The sequence below is a fragment of the Ixodes scapularis genome, unplaced genomic scaffold (genome assembly GCF_016920785.2).
Source record: "Ixodes scapularis isolate PalLabHiFi unplaced genomic scaffold, ASM1692078v2 ptg001031l_1___fragment_1__unscaffolded, whole genome shotgun sequence".
Taxonomy (NCBI): Eukaryota; Metazoa; Arthropoda; class Arachnida; order Ixodida; family Ixodidae; genus Ixodes; species Ixodes scapularis.
The window spans coordinates 57,196-76,958 of NW_024610086.1; the positions used below are offsets into that span (position 1 = coordinate 57,196).

Genomic DNA, 19,763 nt, shown 5'->3' on the forward strand with positions numbered 1-19,763 from the left:
AAAGCCCAGACGTTTGACATGGAATGACCCAAATGCGATTTTTCTGCATGCAAATGGCCGTCCGGTGGCCGCAACGTTGGGTGGCCGCGATAAACGAGAAATATAGTTTCCGACTCCCACCACTCTGAAATGGGGTGGCGCCAGTAGTCGTCCTCCTCCACTGGTGAGCCTAGATTGTAGAGAAAGTCCATCTCAAACCATGGGGAACGTTTGCAATTTAATGGCGGACGCCTCTAGCAACGTTGCTTCTGGCGAAGATTAGTCGCAAGTGCGTATGCACTGCTTTCTTGCTTGGCAATGAAGAAAGCGGGCGGAAAGGACGCTCGCAGATGACCAACGCGCTCGCATTACAACACGTGGCTTTGATCGAGCAGTTGGAAACTCTCTAAGATGTAGGCTCTCTTTCCTCCTCTAAATTCGGGAAAGAGAAAAAACTGTCCTTTCCAGCGTCCAATGGTACAATGTCCAGCAGCGCAAAAGAAATTTCGATGAGCCGCCGAAAATCTCGAGAGAATTTGCATCGCTAAACTCGCGTTCCCGCGCAGCAATCATATCTGTTCGCGCCCTCTGAGAGCAACGATAAGTAGTCAAGCCAGGCTGTCATGTGTTCACTTCGACGATAAGCTCGCATCAACTTCACCGCTCCACTCGACTCTGAAAAGATCGCGTCCGCGACATTATTGCCCCTAAAAGAGCTCGACAATGAGGGGCTATCACGCATTCACGCTCTTCAGCACATTAATGTTCTTTGATCTCTACACTTCGCAAGTGGCGTCCCAAAGTTCCGGCAACAGTTCGCTGGTACTGCTCCAAATCGTGAGTAAACAAGCTCCCTGCACCTCAGCGAGGCATTCGTGCTTTTATATATAATTTTTTTCTTCCGAAGTGTCTGTCCAGACTTCTTTCGTCACGGCAATAAATCTGTCGTGTCGAAGACGTCAAAGTTGAGACGTGTACCGAGAAACCGACCGGCGAGGAAGTCGGAGTGTTGGTCAAAGCAGCTGTTGCGCTCGTGCTGACGTGCCCGGGAGTTGGATCACGGAAAACGCTAAATCGCGGTCAAGTCCGCGTTTCCGCTTTCTTTGCCACACCGCCGACTTCGAGACACGTTTACGTGCTGGTTGATTCGTCGTCTGTGATTTGCAGGTGTACAGGCACGGCGACAGGACGCCGATAGCGACGTTCAAGAAAGACCCGCATCAAATACCGACGTGGAAAGAAGGCCCCGGTCAGCTGACGAAGGTGGGATCAGTGGTTGCTGTATTCTTTGTTTTAGCACTCTTTGAATGGACTGCTCGTGAATCCTGCAATGAATTGAATTCCCACTCCACCTCCTCGTTTGGGCGCTTGAAAGAGAGGGTAATGTTGTGCAGAGTGCTTAGTGGACTTAATCGGCAATCTTTTTTTCATTTTTCTTTTCTTCGGTCCAGAACTGAATGCTAAGTGTTTGGCTACTTGTCTAAAAATCATAGGAATGTTCTGATATGTATCGGGTTTATAATGAATCCCTGGGCCCTAACACGAGCCAGAAAAGTCAACGTGCAGATAGAGAACTCAAAATTTTGCGGAATGTGCATTTAGGTGGTGGATTTTACTTCCTGAAATTTCAAGACATAGCTCCTTCCTGTGAAAAATGAGATGAAAAAACTTGCCAAGGTCAACGATAGACGTATTTGCAGACGACCGAGTTAGCAAAGAAAGGGCACATTCAGTAGCGGCTCCCTCGGCTCTAAGCAGAGTAACTGGATGCGGAGTTCTCCAAGCGTTTACTGAGTGTCAAAAAGGCGCAGCTTTTCAGCTGCTTCTATGCAGTTTCTGCTTACTCCCCTGTGGCAGACCTCGCATTCACTCCAATTTAGCTGCACAAACAAAACACTAATCGAGATCATGTTCTGCATAAGTGTCAAACAGTGCACCAAAGTCACGTTCATATTCTGCCTTGCTCTGTTTAGCACGGACAGGACTATTGCCAATAATTACAGATTTCGTGCAACGGCGATCTAAGCACGGCACCAAGCGAATGTTTGCCTGGTTTATTAGCATATCCAAAACAAAAAAGACAAAAAATGTGCTCAAAGACATTTTTTGAAGAGAGCCTGAGCTGGTAACAAAATCCAAACGTGTTATTTGTTTTACCTTGAACACTTTTGAGTTACAAAAGCGAGCAAATCGCTGACCCATGCCGCAGCCGACACAACTTCTCCCACCATTTTGTTTGTTTTTTCTCTTTCAGCACCAGAACTTAGTCCACAATCTAAAAATATGTCATACCTTGCTCTTTTTACTCCCTGTGCACCAACTTCGGACTCTGCTCACGGGAGCTTGACTCCAAGAATTCGGAGTTACGTCCACCAGAACTCGCCTTTTGCTGTATAGTGCTACGAACACTGGCTCCTTGACTCTTGGAGCCGCTAGTGATTGCTCTCAACGCAACTTGTGGCACCATTTCCTGATAGGACGAAAAAGTGCGTTGTCCGCTTGCTGTGTCTATCGGGAGATGGCTTCACAAGCTACAACCATGGCTAATTTGGTCGTCTGCAACATGTCTGCCGTTGACCCTGGCAAGTTAGTTGGTCTCATTTTTGACAGCTTTAAAATTTCGCGAAGTAAAATGCACCACCTAAATATACATTCAGTGAAAGTTTGAGCTTTCTACATGGAGGCGCTGGTATTTCCGGCTCGTTTTTTTTAAAGCGCCACGATCCATTGTTGCCACCCTATATTAACAGTGCCAGAGAACACAATGGACAAGAACGAGACATATATGTATAGAGCGATTACCGACAACTGTTTATTTGGAAAGATGTATGCCATATTTTCCGGTCCATACGTCGAATTGTTGTACAAGTCGCACCCTATAAAAACTGCCATTCCCGCAAAAAAGTTGGCATTTGAGTCGCACCTTTGCACAAGCCAGACTTTTTTATATTGCTGACACGGATTATCAGGGAAAGCACATATTTTCTCGGGCCCCGGCCGTGCTCAAGCTTGAACAAGAAAGTTTCTGGGCTGTGCCTGGGTAGTCGTGTGCCATAAATTCTAAATTGTTGATTACAAAAGATTGCTCATTGATCTTTTAGGTTCATCGAAAACAAAAAAAGCGAAGTGCAAAGTCACTACAGTGCCGTTAAAAATAATAGCAAAAAGGCGTCTTGCAGTTAGAAAGCCTTCAAGCAGATAAGAGAAAACATATGGACTCCACCAGCATAGTGGGAGAGTGCAGGCAAGAAAACGAGGGCATTCCGGTTGCAGGGTACAACAGGATTGTCCTTTTCCTCTGCTTTTCAAACTAAAATAAAGAAGAAAAAGTGTGACCTCGACTTTGTACTTTCTGCGGGGGTCTTACTATGCCACCAAAGATAAGCTAAGGTATCCTAAATAACTTTTTGTTTATCCCGCTTTTTGAAGATGCTCTAGTGAGATTGTGTTTGTCTCTTCTTTTCTTCTGGAATCTTTCCGGGTTTGAAATGACCAGTACAATCGACCTACGTCCTGCCCATGTTACTAACCGTCCAATAAAAAATGGACGCTTGACGAGTCCATCTTTCCAGCGAAACTTTTCTTGTATTATAATTTATTTTCTATACTGCCACTCTCTGTCCTGGTGGCAGCAATGGAAGGTAGTGCGCCAACATCGGTCATCGGCGAGTTTATGCAGGGCATCACCTGCAGACTCTACAAACTTGTTGAGGAGACAGCTCTAAGAGCTCTGTATGGGAAAAATTTCTCGCAGTCGTGGACTCCAGAACGTCGGTGCCCTAACCTGTTCAGTGTCGTTCGTATAAATCCTTCTTTGTCTACAATTCTTCAACGACCGTGACGTCTCATCTCAGTCGCCACAAGTGCAAGGTTTCATCGAACAGCGCAATTATTTCTCCTTTTTTATCACCTCAATGCCTTAAACCTCCCGTGCCCACAGACGTAAAGGAGAAAGTGACGACCGCATGCGCACGTCTTTGTGCGAAAGGCATGCGACCATTCGATGTCGGCAGCCGCAGTGGCTTCAGGGCCGTTGCAGAAGAGCTGATTCAGATCGGTGATAGATACGGAAAGGTCAACACTCAAGATAATCTGTCGTATCCCACAACTATGTCGCGAAGAGTCGCCAAAGTTGTGGCGGCTTTAAAAGAAAGCATCATGCCCGATATCCAATTTGCGCTCAATGAAGGCTGGTGCACCATTACAACTGACATGTGGACGGATGATTTCAAGAAGATCGCATACACGACAGCTGCCACACATTATATTGACTCTAACTGGAGCATGCACTGCTGTGTTGTGTTCACATGTGACTTCCCCATTAACGAAAAACTAAGGACAACATTTTTTCACTTTCATAGATTATTACTGTGTTTATGACCCCCCCCCCCCCCCCCCCCCCTCTGTAATGCCCAAAAGGGTTTTTAGGGTAGATAAATAAATTAATGAAATAGACTAGTATGGATGTTCGTGTAGCTGGGGGTGTGTGATGCCGCTTTGAAGAAAGCAAGGTTTGTAACCGACCAAGGAGCAAATATTGTGTGTGCACTGCAGGCTTATGAGAAAATGGATTGCAGTGCACACGTGCTGAACACTGTTCTGCAGAACACGTTTGCAGAGGACTTGGTTTCCAACGAGGTTCCGTCGGTTATCGAAACAATCCAGGCGACCAAGGCCGTTGTAACTTTTTTAAAGCAAAGGGACTTAGCCAACCAGTTAAAGCAAACTGTCAGTCAGGAAGTCCCCACAAGGTAGAATTTAAAGGTATCCATGCTAAGGTCCGTCTGCTCTCAGTTTGAGGGGATAAAAGCTCTACTGGAGTCAAGGAACAATGCAGTGAGGGAAAGCGTGAAAAAGACAACACTCAATGAGTTTATTGAGTTTCTGCAACCCTTTCAAAGATGCTTGCGATGCACTCAAGGAGGAAAAACGTCCAATGCTTCCTCTGACTGTGCTTTATGCTTCCGCATTGAAGAAACATCTTGAGCATGCTCTGGTGTCTGTAGTAGGGGCAGTAGAAATCGAGAAGATCAAGGCTTGTGCTCGCCATTTCCTGGACACGAAGCTGAAGATTTCCTTCCTCCACAAGTCCGCTACATTTCTCTGGTCTCAGTTCCGCCAACTCCGCGTGTTGCCCGAGGACAAGCGCCTTGGAAGTGTACGCACACGTTGCAGAGCTACTTGCCCGTGTCACTGAAACAATGGCGCAAGGTGAAGACTAGACTAACGATGACGTTCGAGATCCCACTCCGAAAAGAAGGCGCCTGGGTTTGTTTCAAGACTGGTGTCACATGGAGGGTGACAAGGTGGCCACTGACAAATCGGAGGGGTATCTGCACGGCAAGAAGGACTACTCGTGCTCAGGAGTGTTTGAGCTTCGACTTCTGGAGAGCGCACGAGAAGGAATTGTTGAAACTGTCCCTTTTATCCAAACGCATCCTGTGCATACCTGCTGCAACTGCTAGCAGCGAGTGGAACTTAGTGCGGCGGGCTACATCATGCGAGCAAGACGGACCTGCCTGAAGAAAGAGACCGTGGACAACTTATTGTTTCTCCACAAAAACATGTAGGAAGGAAAGTTCTCTGTGAAACGAATTGAATGGAACGATGAAAAGTGCAATATCTGTTCAAGAATTTCATAAATAAAAACTTCCCCACTTTTGTCTCAAGGATTCTCGGTGTGCCATGAGCTAAAAGGCTGTTGCAAATGACGTGCATATTTCGCTCATATTCTCGAATACATCTTCTAAGTCGGCATAATTATGGTGTAAAAAAAACTCTGTTCCAGTTTTCCAGTTCGGGCTAGGCCCAGGCGGGTCGGGCTGGGCCTAGAAATTTTGACCCGTGCAGTGCTCTAGTTCAAAGTGAACCTTCCACTGTATAAAACAAGCTGGAAAAATCGGTGCTTGCAGATGGAAAACTCTAACTTTCACCAAATGTGCACTGCACAGGTCAGTTTTACTGTGTGAAATTTCAAGGAACAGTTATTTTTCTGTAAAAAATTAGATCAAGAATACTTGCAAAGTTAAGGTTGGGTGTGTTCACAGGCGACCGAGATAGCGACGTCATTTGCTTGTGGCGCCATCTCCTAATAGGTGCAGTGAGCAGACGATACACTCTGTTGTCTGCTCGCTGCGCGCGCCACAAGTAAATGGCGTCGCCATCTTGGTCGTCTACGAATGCGCCCAACCTTGATGTTGGCAAGTTTCTTACTCTAATGCTTTATGGGAAGAGAAATGCAACTTGAAATTTCACACAATGAAACTGACCTGCTCAATGCATATGAAAGTTTGAGCTTTCTACGTGGAGGCACTGATTTTTCCGGCTCGTTTTACAGCGGAAGGTCCATTCAGGACACCCTATATCTGCTCTTTGTAGTATATTTTATTACTAATCTAAACAACCGTTAATGCAGTAGCTATATAATGACAAAATGCCGGGCTATTTTATTATGATCTGCACGCTGGAAATTATACTGCGCTCAGCATGCCTGGCAATCTTAACTGGAAAAGTACAGGACGAGCCCCAACTTGGAAGTGACACATTGCTTAGAAAGCAAAGGAAAATGGAACACAGCAAAGTGTGCCAACACACATGCACTCTTTGCACGCGTCAAAAATAAGACAGTTTGTTGTCGATTATAGAAATTGATGGCATGCTGACCATGTTGCCTTTCATTTGCACACTGAAGGCATTGCAGTTTTCTAGTATGCTTATTGTGAGAACATTTTAAAATGGTTGATTTATGTAATTTCCGTTTACAGCTTCAGCTTGTTCGGTTTGACATCAATTTCCCTATTCAGGAACAAAACGTTCCATCTTCAACATACGCAAAAATTTGTGGGCATCACTAGAAAACGCTTTTGTTTCTTATGTTTCCTTCTTCTCTCCAAATAAAGTATTTGGTGCAAGCCAATGCTGGTGATGTCTTCCTGTTCTCTTGTTGTGGCTTGACTTAATTTCGAAGATGTTTATGTTACCTTATTAATGCTCTATGGCCTCACGACTGTTTGGACGCAGCAACTAACCTGAGCCTCATTGTCTCTTGTTCCCATTGTTGCTACAGCGAGGATGCATGCAGCATTACAAACTTGGGACCTACCTGCGCCAGCGGTATGCAGACTACATTACTGGAAATCCACACGAGGTAAGTGCACAATCTTGGTAAGTTTGCTGGTATGCTGAAACGATTCACACTGTAACGAGAGTGTTCGTCCGTAGTTGATTTTGTAAGTGCGAACATTGACGATTGTCTATGCTCTTGTCGTGATCTTTAATAGATCTCCAGAAATCGAGAGGGAACTGATCTTTATGAGTAAAAGGGCCTCGCTCGCGAAGCTCAAGTAAACGCGAGTCATTTTCGTTGGCAGTACCGCAAAGTGATATTTAACTGTATTTTTTTTTTGCAAATCAAGTCTTGAAATCCTCAGGCTCTCATTTGTCGCCCTTCTTTTTCGTGTAGCATTTGAACGGCAAATATTGGGAGACTTGTTTAACATTTCGGTTCACAGGCACTAGAAGATATGACTGATACTCTTGCACGATAATGAGTGTGAGAATGGATATATCCACCTTTAGGAACTATGAGGCCTGTTTGGTCAAAAGCTTTGTTTGTTTTAGTTTTTAAAGACTTATGAAATGCTATAGAATTTAAAATGTTTGCATATTAAACGAGGCCCATCACCCCCACCTACACAGGACAAGCAATGGTTCCAGTATAGTGGTAATTTTTTTAGGACTTCTTTCGAGCTGGTGGGGCAATGGAAGCTACGGGCTCATTGGACCGGTCAGACATCTTATCTTTTACCATGTGATAACGCTCCTGCCCATATACACGTGCAAAGTGTGGGGTGAGGGGATAAAAGGGAGGCGGTCGATTGGTCCATTGAGCTCGTAGCTCTGGCCGCCCTTTCAGCTTAGGGGTGAATGGAGTACATGGAGCGAAGAGCACGCCAGAAACATTGGCTGCTGTTGCAAGGCTAATGAGTTGGATTGTCCGGCAGAAGGGGTACAACGCCGTCAACACTCCTTTTTCCTGCGGTGTCGCAGCTGATGGTGTGGAGTTCGGCCAAGGACCGCTGCCTGATGAGCGCCTCGTGCCACCTGGCGGGCCTGTATGTACCTCCTCTGGATTGGGTCTGGGACAAGGACTTCCTCTGGCAGCCTGTCCCAATCCAAACGAGGCCCGTTTACAACGACGGGGTGAGCGGTCTTTGGCACAGCCTAGACTCTTTGCATGTTTCTAGGGTGTTCCTACTCGGCGTCGACCATTTTGTTCTAAGTGGTCAAGGCTAGCATAGCTTTCACATGCTCTCGCAGCAGTGCGGGGCTGCGGCACCACGGAAGCTACACTAGCACGAAATAGTTGATGCCGAGCGTAGTAGTTAAAATGTATGAATAAATATTGGAACACTCAATTTTCTGCGTAGCAACTTCTGATGACACCGCCGTTCAGAGTGTGTTAAAATGGGGCAATGGATATGCAGTTTTATGCATTGAATGGTTTTAGCAAATGTGGAGAGCTACATTCAGTCAAGCGGACAAAGCTTTCTAATTGAATGCTCAACCTTTTCCCATGGTCTAAGATGATGGTGAGCCTAAAGACCGGCCTTGGAAATGGAGTGTTTAAAAATGAATTTTTTGACAGGGAATGTTTGGTTAGGAATATGAATGAGATACGGTAAGCAGATTAAAGTAACCATGTTATGCCATTCTTCGGTGGAATGATGTGCCACGGAATGTCAGCCCATTTTTAACTAATCCTTCTCAGGAAGTTTTTTTGCAACTACAGTCAAACCTGTTTTTAACGAACAGCAGGAAACTCTACGATCAGTTTGATATAGCGAGTAGTTCGATATTGCAAAAACCATTTACAACGAACTTCCACGATGTGTTCGTTGTAAGGCAAGAGCTTCTCTTTCTTTCTCTTCTCTTCGCTTCTACCTTGTAACAAAACGCTGGAAAGTATTTTTTTTTTTTATGCGTGCAAAGTTTTTTTTTTTTTTTTGAGCTTATGTCCCCTTCTGAATCACTTCTCTTCGTGGGCAACCCCTTCTGAATCGCTTCTCTTTGTCAATTTTGTTTGTGGCTTGACCTTTTTGGAATTTTCTTTCTTTCCTATTTTTTTTTGTGGAGAAGGGACAGGCCAGAAGACGATTGTTTGCGCGTTTTTGGAAACTTTCCGGGGGGAGAAAAAGTTTGATATAGCCAATGTGTTGTTTGTTATAAAAAGAAAAAGCACTTTTATTGCAGACCTGTTAAGGGCCAGTTTCCCGAGGATTGTGTCCCCCGCAAAGAAATGTCGATGCAAAACTCTGGACAGCTACCGCCATCTATGAGTGATGGCGGCAACCAGACAACCAGCTTACCGGCATCGCTCATAGATGACGGCAACCTTCCAGCCTTTCCACTCTGGTTTTCACCAGAGTGGAAAGGCTGAATTTCTCTAGGTGTCGTCCTAGTTGTCGTTCTCGAGGTCATCCTGGAAGTCCTCCTAGACGTCGTCCTTGAGGTTGTCCTTGAGGTCGTCGTAGAAGTCATCTTTGAGGTCATCCTAGAAGTCGTCCTTGAGGTCGTCGTAGATGTCCTCGAGGTCGTGCTAGTAGTCCTTGAGGTCGTCCTTGAGGTCTTCCTAGACGTCGTCCCTGAGGTCGTCCTCGAGGTCAACCTAGAAGTCGTCCTCGAGGTCATTTTAGACGTCGTCCTCGAGGTCGTCCTAGACGTCGTCATCGGGGTCGTCCAAGGAGTCATGCTTGAGGTCGTTCCATCATAGTACAGCTTCGCTGGTGTTCCTTCTTCACCAGAATGGAAAGGCCGAAAGATTTTTCACTTGCATTTTTATTTAAATTTTTCATGAGTTCGATATCGACAATAATTTGCTGTTCGTGGGTTTGTTCTAAACGGGTTTCGCTGTATAACATAAGTGCCTCTTATTCGTCACAGCATGGGCATACCTTTAAGCCCATGCACAAAGTTTTGTGAAACGTAACTAATGTTTTACCTGAGTGTCAAAATATTTTAGGTATGTTTTTTCAAATCGCAGGCAGTCAACTGTACACATTATTTGTACAGTCGATGGCCCTTCATCTTTATTTGATGGAACTTTAATTTCGACAAGAGCGTCCTTGGAACTTTGCAATTTTGACCTTGCAGATGCTCGTGCCCGGAGATTGCATCTGTCCCGAAGCATCGGCTGAGTACGAGCGCTTCAAGAATTCACCAAGGGCACAGGAATTCTTGAGGAACCACCATGTGAGGACGTAACGCGCGCCATCGTCAAACAGATCTTGTTCATTTTGGTTTACGATAAATGGCTTATAAGTAGGGTTTATATACCGATATACCCTGAAATAGAACCCCCAAGACGGTTTTATCAAAGTCTGAGGAGAAAAAAGTGAAAGCCGTTTACAACTCCCTGTAACACCGAATTAGAGCACAGCTCTTAAGGAGGAGGAGGGAAGGGTACTGGGGGGGTGAAGTGACCTGGGGGGGGGTCACGTGACCTTGGGGGATCACGTGACGATGCCGATGATGTCATCAGTGACGTCACTGGTGACGTCATCAGTGACGATGACGATGCGGACTCCGATGACGTCATCAGCGATGATGACGATGCGGATGTCGGTGACGTCATCAGTGACGTCACTGATGACGTCATCTGTGATGATGACGATGACCATGCGGATGCCCCCCGAAGTCACGTGACACCCCCAGGTCACGTGACCACCCCCAGGGTCACGTGACCTCCCCGATGACGTCATCGTCACTGATGACGTCACCGGCATCCGCATCGTCATCATACTGATGACGTCATCAGTGACGTTACTGATGACCTCACCGGCATCCGCATCGTCATCGTCATCATCACTGATGACGTCATCAGTGACGTCACTGATGACCTCACCGGCATCCGCATCGTCATCATCACTGATGACGTCATCAGTGACGTCACTGATGACGATGCGGATGCCGATGACGTCATCGGGGAGGTCACGTGACCTCGGCGGGGGTCACGTGACTCTGGGGGTGGTCGCGTGACCTGGGGGTGTCACGTGACTTTGGGGGGGGGTCACGTGACTTCAGGGGGGTCACGTGACCCTGGGGGAGGGGTCACGTGACCTTGGGGTGACCTTGGGGGCCACGTGACCTTGGGATGACCTTGGTTACGCCGACAACGACGCCAACGGCGACGCCGACGCCGCTCAAGCCGGGAACGGGCCCCTAAGAGCTGCGCTCTAAAACCCGAGGCACCCCCAATTAAAGCCTATCTTTAAAGAGGCAAAACTAAGCTTCACTGGAAGAAGCCTTTCACTAGAGCTTCATTTCGTGTTAACTGAGATCGGAGCCCCCCCAGACCTGTTGACGAGACTGCTGCTTTCTTAGGTCTTTTCCTTATCTCGTTTCCTTATCTCGTTTCCTTTGCTTATCTCGTTTCCTTTCCTTATCTCGTTTCTTTTCCTTATCTCGTCTCTTTTCCTTATCTCGTCTCTTTTCCTTATCTCGTCTCTTTTCCTTATCTCGTCTCTTTTCCTTATCTCGTCTCTTTTCTTATCTCGTTTCCTTTTCTTATCTCGTTTCCTTTTCTTATCTCGTTTCCTTTTCTTATCTCGTTTCCTTTTCTTATCTCGTTTCCTTTTCTTATCTCGTTTCCTTTTCTTATCTTGTTTCCTTTTCGTATAGGTACCAGGATGTTTCCCAATTTGTCAATTTTTATTTAAATTTTTTATAATTTTTCATTTTTCATATGCATGTTCCCTGGGGGTTGGTGAATGCCACTCTCGTGTTCTGTCCTCTCCAACGTAGATATGCCCCGAAGAACAGAACTCTGATTTTGTTTTTGTGCGACACCGAAAGTCGACGCCTAAAACCCCAAATCTAAAAAAAAAAAAAAATGGTAAAAACATCTTTTTAATGTGAAGAAAAATAAACCTTCAATACGCAGAACACCACTTGTAAGTAGGGTTCTAAGTTTTTGGGCTCTGCATTGTCGGGGTTTTATTTTCTTCAAATTGGAAAGCTTTTTTTCAGGGATTTTATTTTTATTTTTTTCTCGCAGATTTGGTGTTTAAAGGGCAACTCCGCTCAATTCCGAAAAATTTAGGCTTAGATGTGATTCCATTTCACAAAGCACTATTAAACAGCTCTACGTCCTCGGATTCGCGAAATGTGGAATATTATTTGTGTAATCTTAATTTAAACATCAGCTGAAACCGAAACTTCGGTTGCGTCAGGCAACATTGGTCTCGTGCCGTCAGAGCCAAGGCCACGTCACGTCGAACCACGTGGTCTTGTGACGTTGGGGGGGGGGGGGAGGGGGGCAAGTGACAGGACACGCGACGCGGGCAGGTCGCTTCGCAAGGCGTGGACGGTGGTGGCCCAGGGGAGAGGGGGAGACAACGAAAGAGGAGAGGGGAGCGGAGAAACGGACCGATAAGCGCGCAGGCAGCGCAAACTAGCGCATCCGCATTACGGTGATCACGTGGACGCCGTTCAGCCAACACTGAGAGGAGAAACTCATGATGCATCGTTCAATTTCGCTCTGAGAAGTGAAAACAAACAAAACGTGAGAATGACGTAGTCATGCCTCTGACGTAGTGGCTCAACGTTGGCCGCTCCAACTCCGTCGCATCGACTGCGCTGAAGATTGCGCCTCACGTCGCACGCTGGAGTTGGCAGATTTCGGCTACTTGGCTGATTTAAAAGTTTGCTGGCCTGTTTATTAAAGGGACCATGAAATGATTTTAAAATCGAATTTCATCCACCGCACGTCGTAAAAGGTGTGAAAAGGAACACAAAAACACAAAACTAGGGAGCCAAAAAAAATTATTTGCTATAGAACTTTTAAAAGAAAACTGGACTCTTTTGCGACTTCTTTCCTTCGAAAGCTCTGCCTTTTCACTACGATGCATACGCAGAATCGGTGCACGTCAGCCGAATCCACGTCGCCTATTGGGTAAGAGCCTACCTCACCAGCACCGCGATCGTAAACAATAAATAGCCGGCGAATGTTTCCTAAAAGTTTTGTTAAATAATATTCAGATCCACATTTTGTAGCATAATTAGAGATGTATGGCGAAAATTGCCAAATTTGATAATGCTGAGAGCCAAGCGCCATCTATCGTGTGGTAAACGAAGCAACTACTGCGCGTGCGCAGTAAGGCAGGGCCAAGTCCAGAACGGTTATTTCCTTTGGTTTCCTTCCTCTCAAAACTCTGACTGACTGAACGTTTATTTTTCTACGTGTTCATCTCGCGCGTGCCGACTTCAAGCAGCAAGAAAGAAATGTACTTAAAACAAACCACGACGAACAAGAACGCTGGATCCACGAACACCCGAGAAGAGCGACAACAGCCGCGAATCCCGCTCCGACGAAACTCTCGGAATATAGGCCTAGCAGGCACTCCGACTCGGCGCAGCGTTGCTTCGTCGCAAGACCGTCTGCCTACGACCGGCTGGCGTACCCTTGTGGACCCTTCCGTATTATAGTTTGATCGCTGACCTCAATTTTAGGTTAAGAGGTGAGGTCAATCTCTTCTTCTTGTTTTCCGAGGCAGTGTTGACGAACACTCGTCGAAAAGGGACCCTCGTCGATCCTCTCCTTGTTTTGTGTGATATAGAGCTGAAATAAACGCTGTATGGATTACCTTCGTAGCACGGTATGTACACTTTGTTATTTGTATGCCATTTTTATTCTGACAGACTGCACGTCACTGTCGAGCTGTAACAGTTCGTGGGAGGTATACGTGCAATACCGGTCCAACCTTTCTTTGCCGAGTGTCGCGTCAGTATCGAGTTGCAATTGTAAAAGATCGGTCCCGAAGCGCTTACCAACAGCGCGAATACAGCACTTCATCAAACGCGCGCGTCCGCTCCGAGTGTGAACTGGTATTTACGTGGCTCTTGCTGACAGTTCAAACGTATCTTTTTTAACGTCGGCTCGCTCCTGCATCTCCGAGACCGCGAAAAACGCCGCGGCAAATTGTTCCCATCTGCACTTCCCAACAGGCATACCGGCGTATGGGACTAGTCCCATGCTGTCGCTGTAGCGCAACGTATCTCATTGAATTTCGTTCAGCTGCGATGCGGCGATGAGAGGCGCCGATTCAGAAAATACGTCGGTGACATCGGCGCAGTAAAACCCACCGGCGCACCCCAACTCGCTAACGCTCCCATCTCCTACTGCAGAGAGAACTTCCGGTTCCGGAAACATCGTACGTCACGGCTTGTTTTGCGGTAAAAAAAAAGTCGATATTTCATTAATTTTTTGTGTAGAAGTTAATAAACCGAGACGAAAACGGATGCCTGTTCGGCATTCAGTGAACATTGACGGTTTATTGTAAAAGTTATGTGGAAAAAGTCAAAAAGTCATTTCATGGTCCCTTTAAATATATAGACGGAGTTAGATCGTAATATTTGACATGGGGTCTTCCTATATGATACTGAAGAGGGCTACATAGTTTTCTAAATATCAAAAATGAAACGGAGTTGCCCTTTAAAGGGGCACTCAAGTGGATTCTGAGACTGTCTACTTATTGTCATAACTCAATCTATGGTATCCAAGCATCCGAAGAAACCCGAAATTGCATACAATACATTCAAGGGCGGCTGATTCTTCTATTAAAAATCTAATCAAAGATTGTGCCATGCCCCCTTTCTGCATTGTGGCGCAGAACACCAGGGAGCACCACTGGACGGGAAGACAGCAGTAAAGAGCATGCGACAGCTAATCACGGGTGATGGCTTCCTGGCAAACTGAATTTTCGAATATTCGCGCCTACGAAAAATCAGTTCGCCGGGAAGTTGTCACTCGTGATTTGCTGTCGCGTGCCCTCCCCTGCTGCCTTCCTGTCTGGTGGCAACCCCTGGTGTTCTGTGGCACGATCTTTGATTGAACTTTTACTAGGAAAATCGGTCGCTCTTGAATGTTATTTTAAGTTTTTAAGGATGCTTGGATCTCACAGATTGAGTTGTGACAATAATTAGACGGTGTCAGAATCCAATTGAGTGTCCCTTAAAGGTGTCTATTTTCGGTGTCGGACCGAAAATCAGCATTTATGAGGGCTTGTGTCAAAGAAAAGAGGACGCGGTCATATGATCCACCAATCTCCTGGGGATATGCACCTGGCCTGAGCGGTACTTGGAAAACATCCTGGGATCGATACGAAAAGGAAACAGGACAGTAGGTTCAGCTCCCGAAGGAACAAGCAGCCTTATGGACAGTACAGACAATGCATTTGTCTTTTGGGTCAAGACAAAATAAGGCTGTAAGACAGAGATTTCTCTTTTATTGCAATGCTTGGGTTCTTATTAGAGGGCAGCTGTAATTTGGGGTTTTTTGATTTCCCCTCATCTCAACAAAATTGGCTCAAAGGGTTATTTTTTGGGATTTATTTCAGGAAACACCAAAAAGATAGGACTTAACTTTTGTGGATTCTGTTTTGTTTTGTAACCATACTCTTTGTTTTGAAGCAAAAAGTTGGCAAATTGATCCTTTGCATAAATGCGATTGACACAGAGTGCGTCGAGCTTTTGAGTCGATCCGTTTGGACCTGTTTTGTCCGTCGGGGAGATTCTGACAGAAATGCGCTACACATTCCCTGTCGGTTGGCTTCATGCGAAGTAGGAAGTTCAAAGCTCTGCGACCGATCTATGATGAGCACCTGCAGCGCTGGCAAGTGCAGCCGCGGCGGCTCGTGATCCCCTACATTGGGGGCGTGATCCCTTACATCACCGGTGGCCGTGGGTCACATGGTCATGTGGTTTGTGTCACTAGAGTCGCATGGTCACATGATTGGTGCGACTCTGAGTCACATAATCACGTCGCCATGTGGTGTCGCGTCACCAGATCAAATAACACGTGGTACCATGTCTCGTGACTATAGATTATGTGATAACATAACCTTTATTAATTATACATGGTCACACAGCCACTTCTGACTTTAGGTCGACAAGTGCTTTGTGGCAACACTAGTACGTAGAATCTGTAAGGCCACTCATCCAAGTTGCTCTATTGATGCAGGGCTAGAGAGTTTTACACGGTTCAGTGTTTGGTGCCTAGTAAGGGACAGAGCTTTTTTTTTTTTTTAGGGGCGAAGCTCCTTACGGTTTAGCCTTGTCCGGCGTCCGTGCTCACATCGATTGCCATCCCATCTGTCTTCTTAAAAAAAGAAAAAATGTTTGCGCAGTCGACAGGATTCGAACCTGTGCGGGGAGATCCTGATGGATTTCTAGCCCATCGCCTTAACCACTTGGCCACGACTGCGGGACGAGTAGGGGGCTCTGAGAGGTGGTAGTAACTCAAGAGCTGGGGGGTTCTGTCATGGATGAAACGTTGCATGTAGCCGCTCGTCTATACAGGAGAGGGTGCTGCGGTCAAATGCGTATATAATCGCGTTAAACTTTGCATGCATTGGCTCACTGTTTATAGACGAGAGGTCGCTGCGGTCAAATGCTCAAATGCGTATATAACCATGTTCCATACCACACATTCTCTTTCTGACATGGACCATTGACTTAAGCGGTGGAGATGCGTTCCCACGGCTTCTAGCGGATCCAAGCTGATCCGCTAGAAGAACCACTGGCTCTGTATTTCACCGACCATAAAGCAGCAGTAATAATGAAGTAGAAATGCAACCCAGAACTCAGCACTACCTATGAGCAATAAAAAAAAATCGGCACCATTAGCACTACCTATGAACAAAATCAATATCATCAGCACCACCAGAGCTTTGCCTCAATCAACATCATTCACCACGTGGAGATGCGGTCATTTTTTTGTTAAGGCATTCGACTGTGCTATTTTGTTTTTGTAACTGCCTTTTGTGATGCTGGACTTACAAACCGGTCCGTAAAAGCATTCTGCTTCAAAATTAACTGTGTGAACAGAAGGGAGATGGTGATAATGCGACCTTGTGGCTCGCTCTGTAGTCACAATCACACTGTTCATACATTGTAAAGATGACACTGTGATTTTTGCTAACTTGATGACAGAATTACCTGCAAACACCAAAGTAGAAAAGAAACATAGTATCTTGTGTTTAAAAATCGTGTAAATCAAATTTTTCTTAAATTTAAGTCAGATTTATTTGATTTATATGAGATTAATTTGATTTAAATCAGCGTAGCTATAATATAGCAATGTTTTTCCACTATAGAACTATTTTTCAACATGGCAGATTAACATATCCATGCGTTCAATCACCGATAACAGTGCGGAAAGGAATAGTTACCGCAAATGAAAGTACAGCTTAATTAACAATGTTTTATTGGGGTAGTCCTCTACTAGAACAAAAGCAGCTCAGTATTTTTTTAGTTAGTTACAAAAAATATGATTTATTTTTCTTTTGAGCTCCGACTCTATCGCAGTAGGCAATTACTTTCCTAGTTTTCGTTTCTTCTGGTTCCGATTTGTTTCGCAATAGGACATCATGCAGCTGACGAACGAAGTGTGCGGTAGAAGTCGAGCTCAACTTGCCGATATCCTCGAGAGAGCGCTCCTTTTAACTGGCGGTTAGTTTTATATAAACCTTTCTTGCTCGGTGATTTTTTTTTATTTGAAAACAAAACAAATGCTCACAGAAAGCAACAAACGATAGACAAACAATAAATAAAAAAATATTTGCGAAAGCATTTTTATGGGAAAGGTTTGATTTAAATCAAACTGGTCCGATTTAAATCGCGATATAAATCTCACTGAATTTTATTCTCCACCCACACGCCAAAAGCAGGTTCGCTCCGTACGCAAGTATGCTTCGAACAAGCCCGCGGGGAGTTTTTGTATGTCCAGCATAACAGAACCGTCACACAAGAAAGATACAGACAGTGTCTTCAGGCTGTCTTTTGTGTGATGTATTGGGACTGTGGCTGGAGAGCCGCAAGGTGCCACTTGTTTTGTTTAGAGCTTGGCATTGATGGCCTCATAACTGCACTAAACTCTATTTTGAAGAGCAAGGTAAACACAGGTGCCTCAACTTCCTCGAGCCATTTCCTTGGATTAGCGAGGCTAGCAGCCTGCTGGCAAGCAATGGCCATAATGGTATCCTCTGAAAGGATTAACTCGGGAGTTGTGGCAAGTTCTTAAAGGGCAACTCCGCTCAATTCCGAAGATTTCGGGATAATGAGTGATTTCGAATTAAAAAGCCCTAGTAAAAGGCACTACGTGGTTTACTTCGCGAAAAATGGGATATATATTTTTAAATCTAATTTTAAACACGAGTGGAAATCGAAACCGAAACTTCGGCTCCGTCCGGCAACATTGGCCTCGGGCCGCCAACTACATGGCCATCACATGGTACGAGATGTCACGTGATCCTCGGCCCAATGACGGGCGGGATGGGGGCGGGCGTACGGCAGGCGCGAGTGTCGTCTGCACCGCACTCTTCACCACGTTTTGGTGTCTACGGCATTCAATGACGTCTGCACAACTGCGGCATAGGTCTGGGACTCTGCGCACGTGGTGTCCATAGTGTGGACGAAACTCCGAGAGGCAGTAATCACAAACGGTGAGACGACGGCGGTGGTTGTGACGCGGAAGACGGCGGTAACGGCGGGACCACGGTGGGCGGTTGGTCTGCTCCCAAGAAGTGCGCTGTGCAGGTGCATACGCCAATCACGTGGACACCGCTGAGCGCCGAGAGGCAACGTTGCTGACGTCATGCGCTACGCTGGATTGGAGAAATAAAAACAAGCAAAAGGGGGCCATGATGATGACGTTTAGCTCAATGTTGGCTCCGCTCATGCCGTAGCCTTGACTGCGCTGTTGGTTGCGCCTGAATTCGCCCGCTCGAGTCAGCCGATTTCGGCAACTTGGCGAGTTGCAAAGTTTGCCGGACCGTTTAAGAAACATTTAGACAGGAACTGCGTCGTAATATTTGATGTGGGGTCTTCCTAGGCGATACTGAAGAGGACTGCATTGTTTTCTCAGAACCAAAAATGAAGCGGAGTTGCCCTTTAATAGTGGCAGAGAGGTCTAAATTCGTGATTTGACTGCTTCTCAAAATAAGTTACTGGTAGTATCGGATTAATGATTGATCGCCTCCTTCCGTAAAATAAAGTTTGTTGGTTATCCATAATCTCCGCAAAAAAGGTACAATTGCAAGTTTTATTCGTGGAAAGGCTGACCTGTTTTTGAGTGACATGGTACTACTACTATAAATTGTATAGATGCGTATGGGGGCCCCCATACTGGGATTTGTTGAGGCTGAGATTCGCCCATCTGGCAGAAGCTGTGCTCCAGAGAAATTTCAAACATTCATATGCAGTTAATCAATACTTCGAGTCAATTTAAAGATATCGCAATTTCTTTTTTGTTCTTTTTGCTTCAGAGCGCATGTCTTTCCCAGTTGTGAGCACTACTACTGTACTGCCACGGACAACATGAGCTGAAGAAGTTCTCCATGCTTCTTCGGCTTTCCTGCCAGCTTTTGAAGATTTGGTTCAGACTTGACTTAGAATGCGGAGCTTAGGTCTCAGTCTCTGAACTCTTTGACAATTTGAGAGCTAATGAAGCTTGACAGATTGATAGGCGCTGCAAACGTCCCGATCGGGTGCTTCAGCCCATATTTTCAGGGGGTGCACATTCGTGCAGGCTAGCATGTGAAGTGCCTGCGACCACGATGGTAATGCTGCTGTTGTATGTAGCACGTGTGATGTAGTGAAGTCCACCAAGTGAGATGTGAAGATAGAATTGTTCTCCCTAAGGAAGTACACTACCCAAAATGGTCAACTTTTGAACCTTTGTCTTAATATAAATGAAAATTACATCTGTGTACATAGATTGTAAAATA

At 45.7% G+C, this 19,763-nt stretch overlaps 1 protein-coding gene across 1 annotated transcript in view; it reads left to right on the forward strand.

The window, feature by feature from the left end:
• Positions 1–424: 424 nt before the first annotated feature.
• Positions 425–19,763, forward strand: part of LOC8033092 (prostatic acid phosphatase) — a 28,911-nt gene continuing 9,572 nt past the window's right edge. The window contains exons 1-5 of the mRNA XM_029977748.4: positions 425–816; positions 1,147–1,242; positions 7,046–7,126; positions 8,029–8,181; positions 10,132–10,230. Of these exons, the coding sequence (XP_029833608.2) occupies positions 703–816; positions 1,147–1,242; positions 7,046–7,126; positions 8,029–8,181; positions 10,132–10,230 (543 nt within the window). The 5' untranslated portion in view covers positions 425–702. The remainder of the gene's footprint in view (positions 817–1,146; positions 1,243–7,045; positions 7,127–8,028; positions 8,182–10,131; positions 10,231–19,763) is intronic.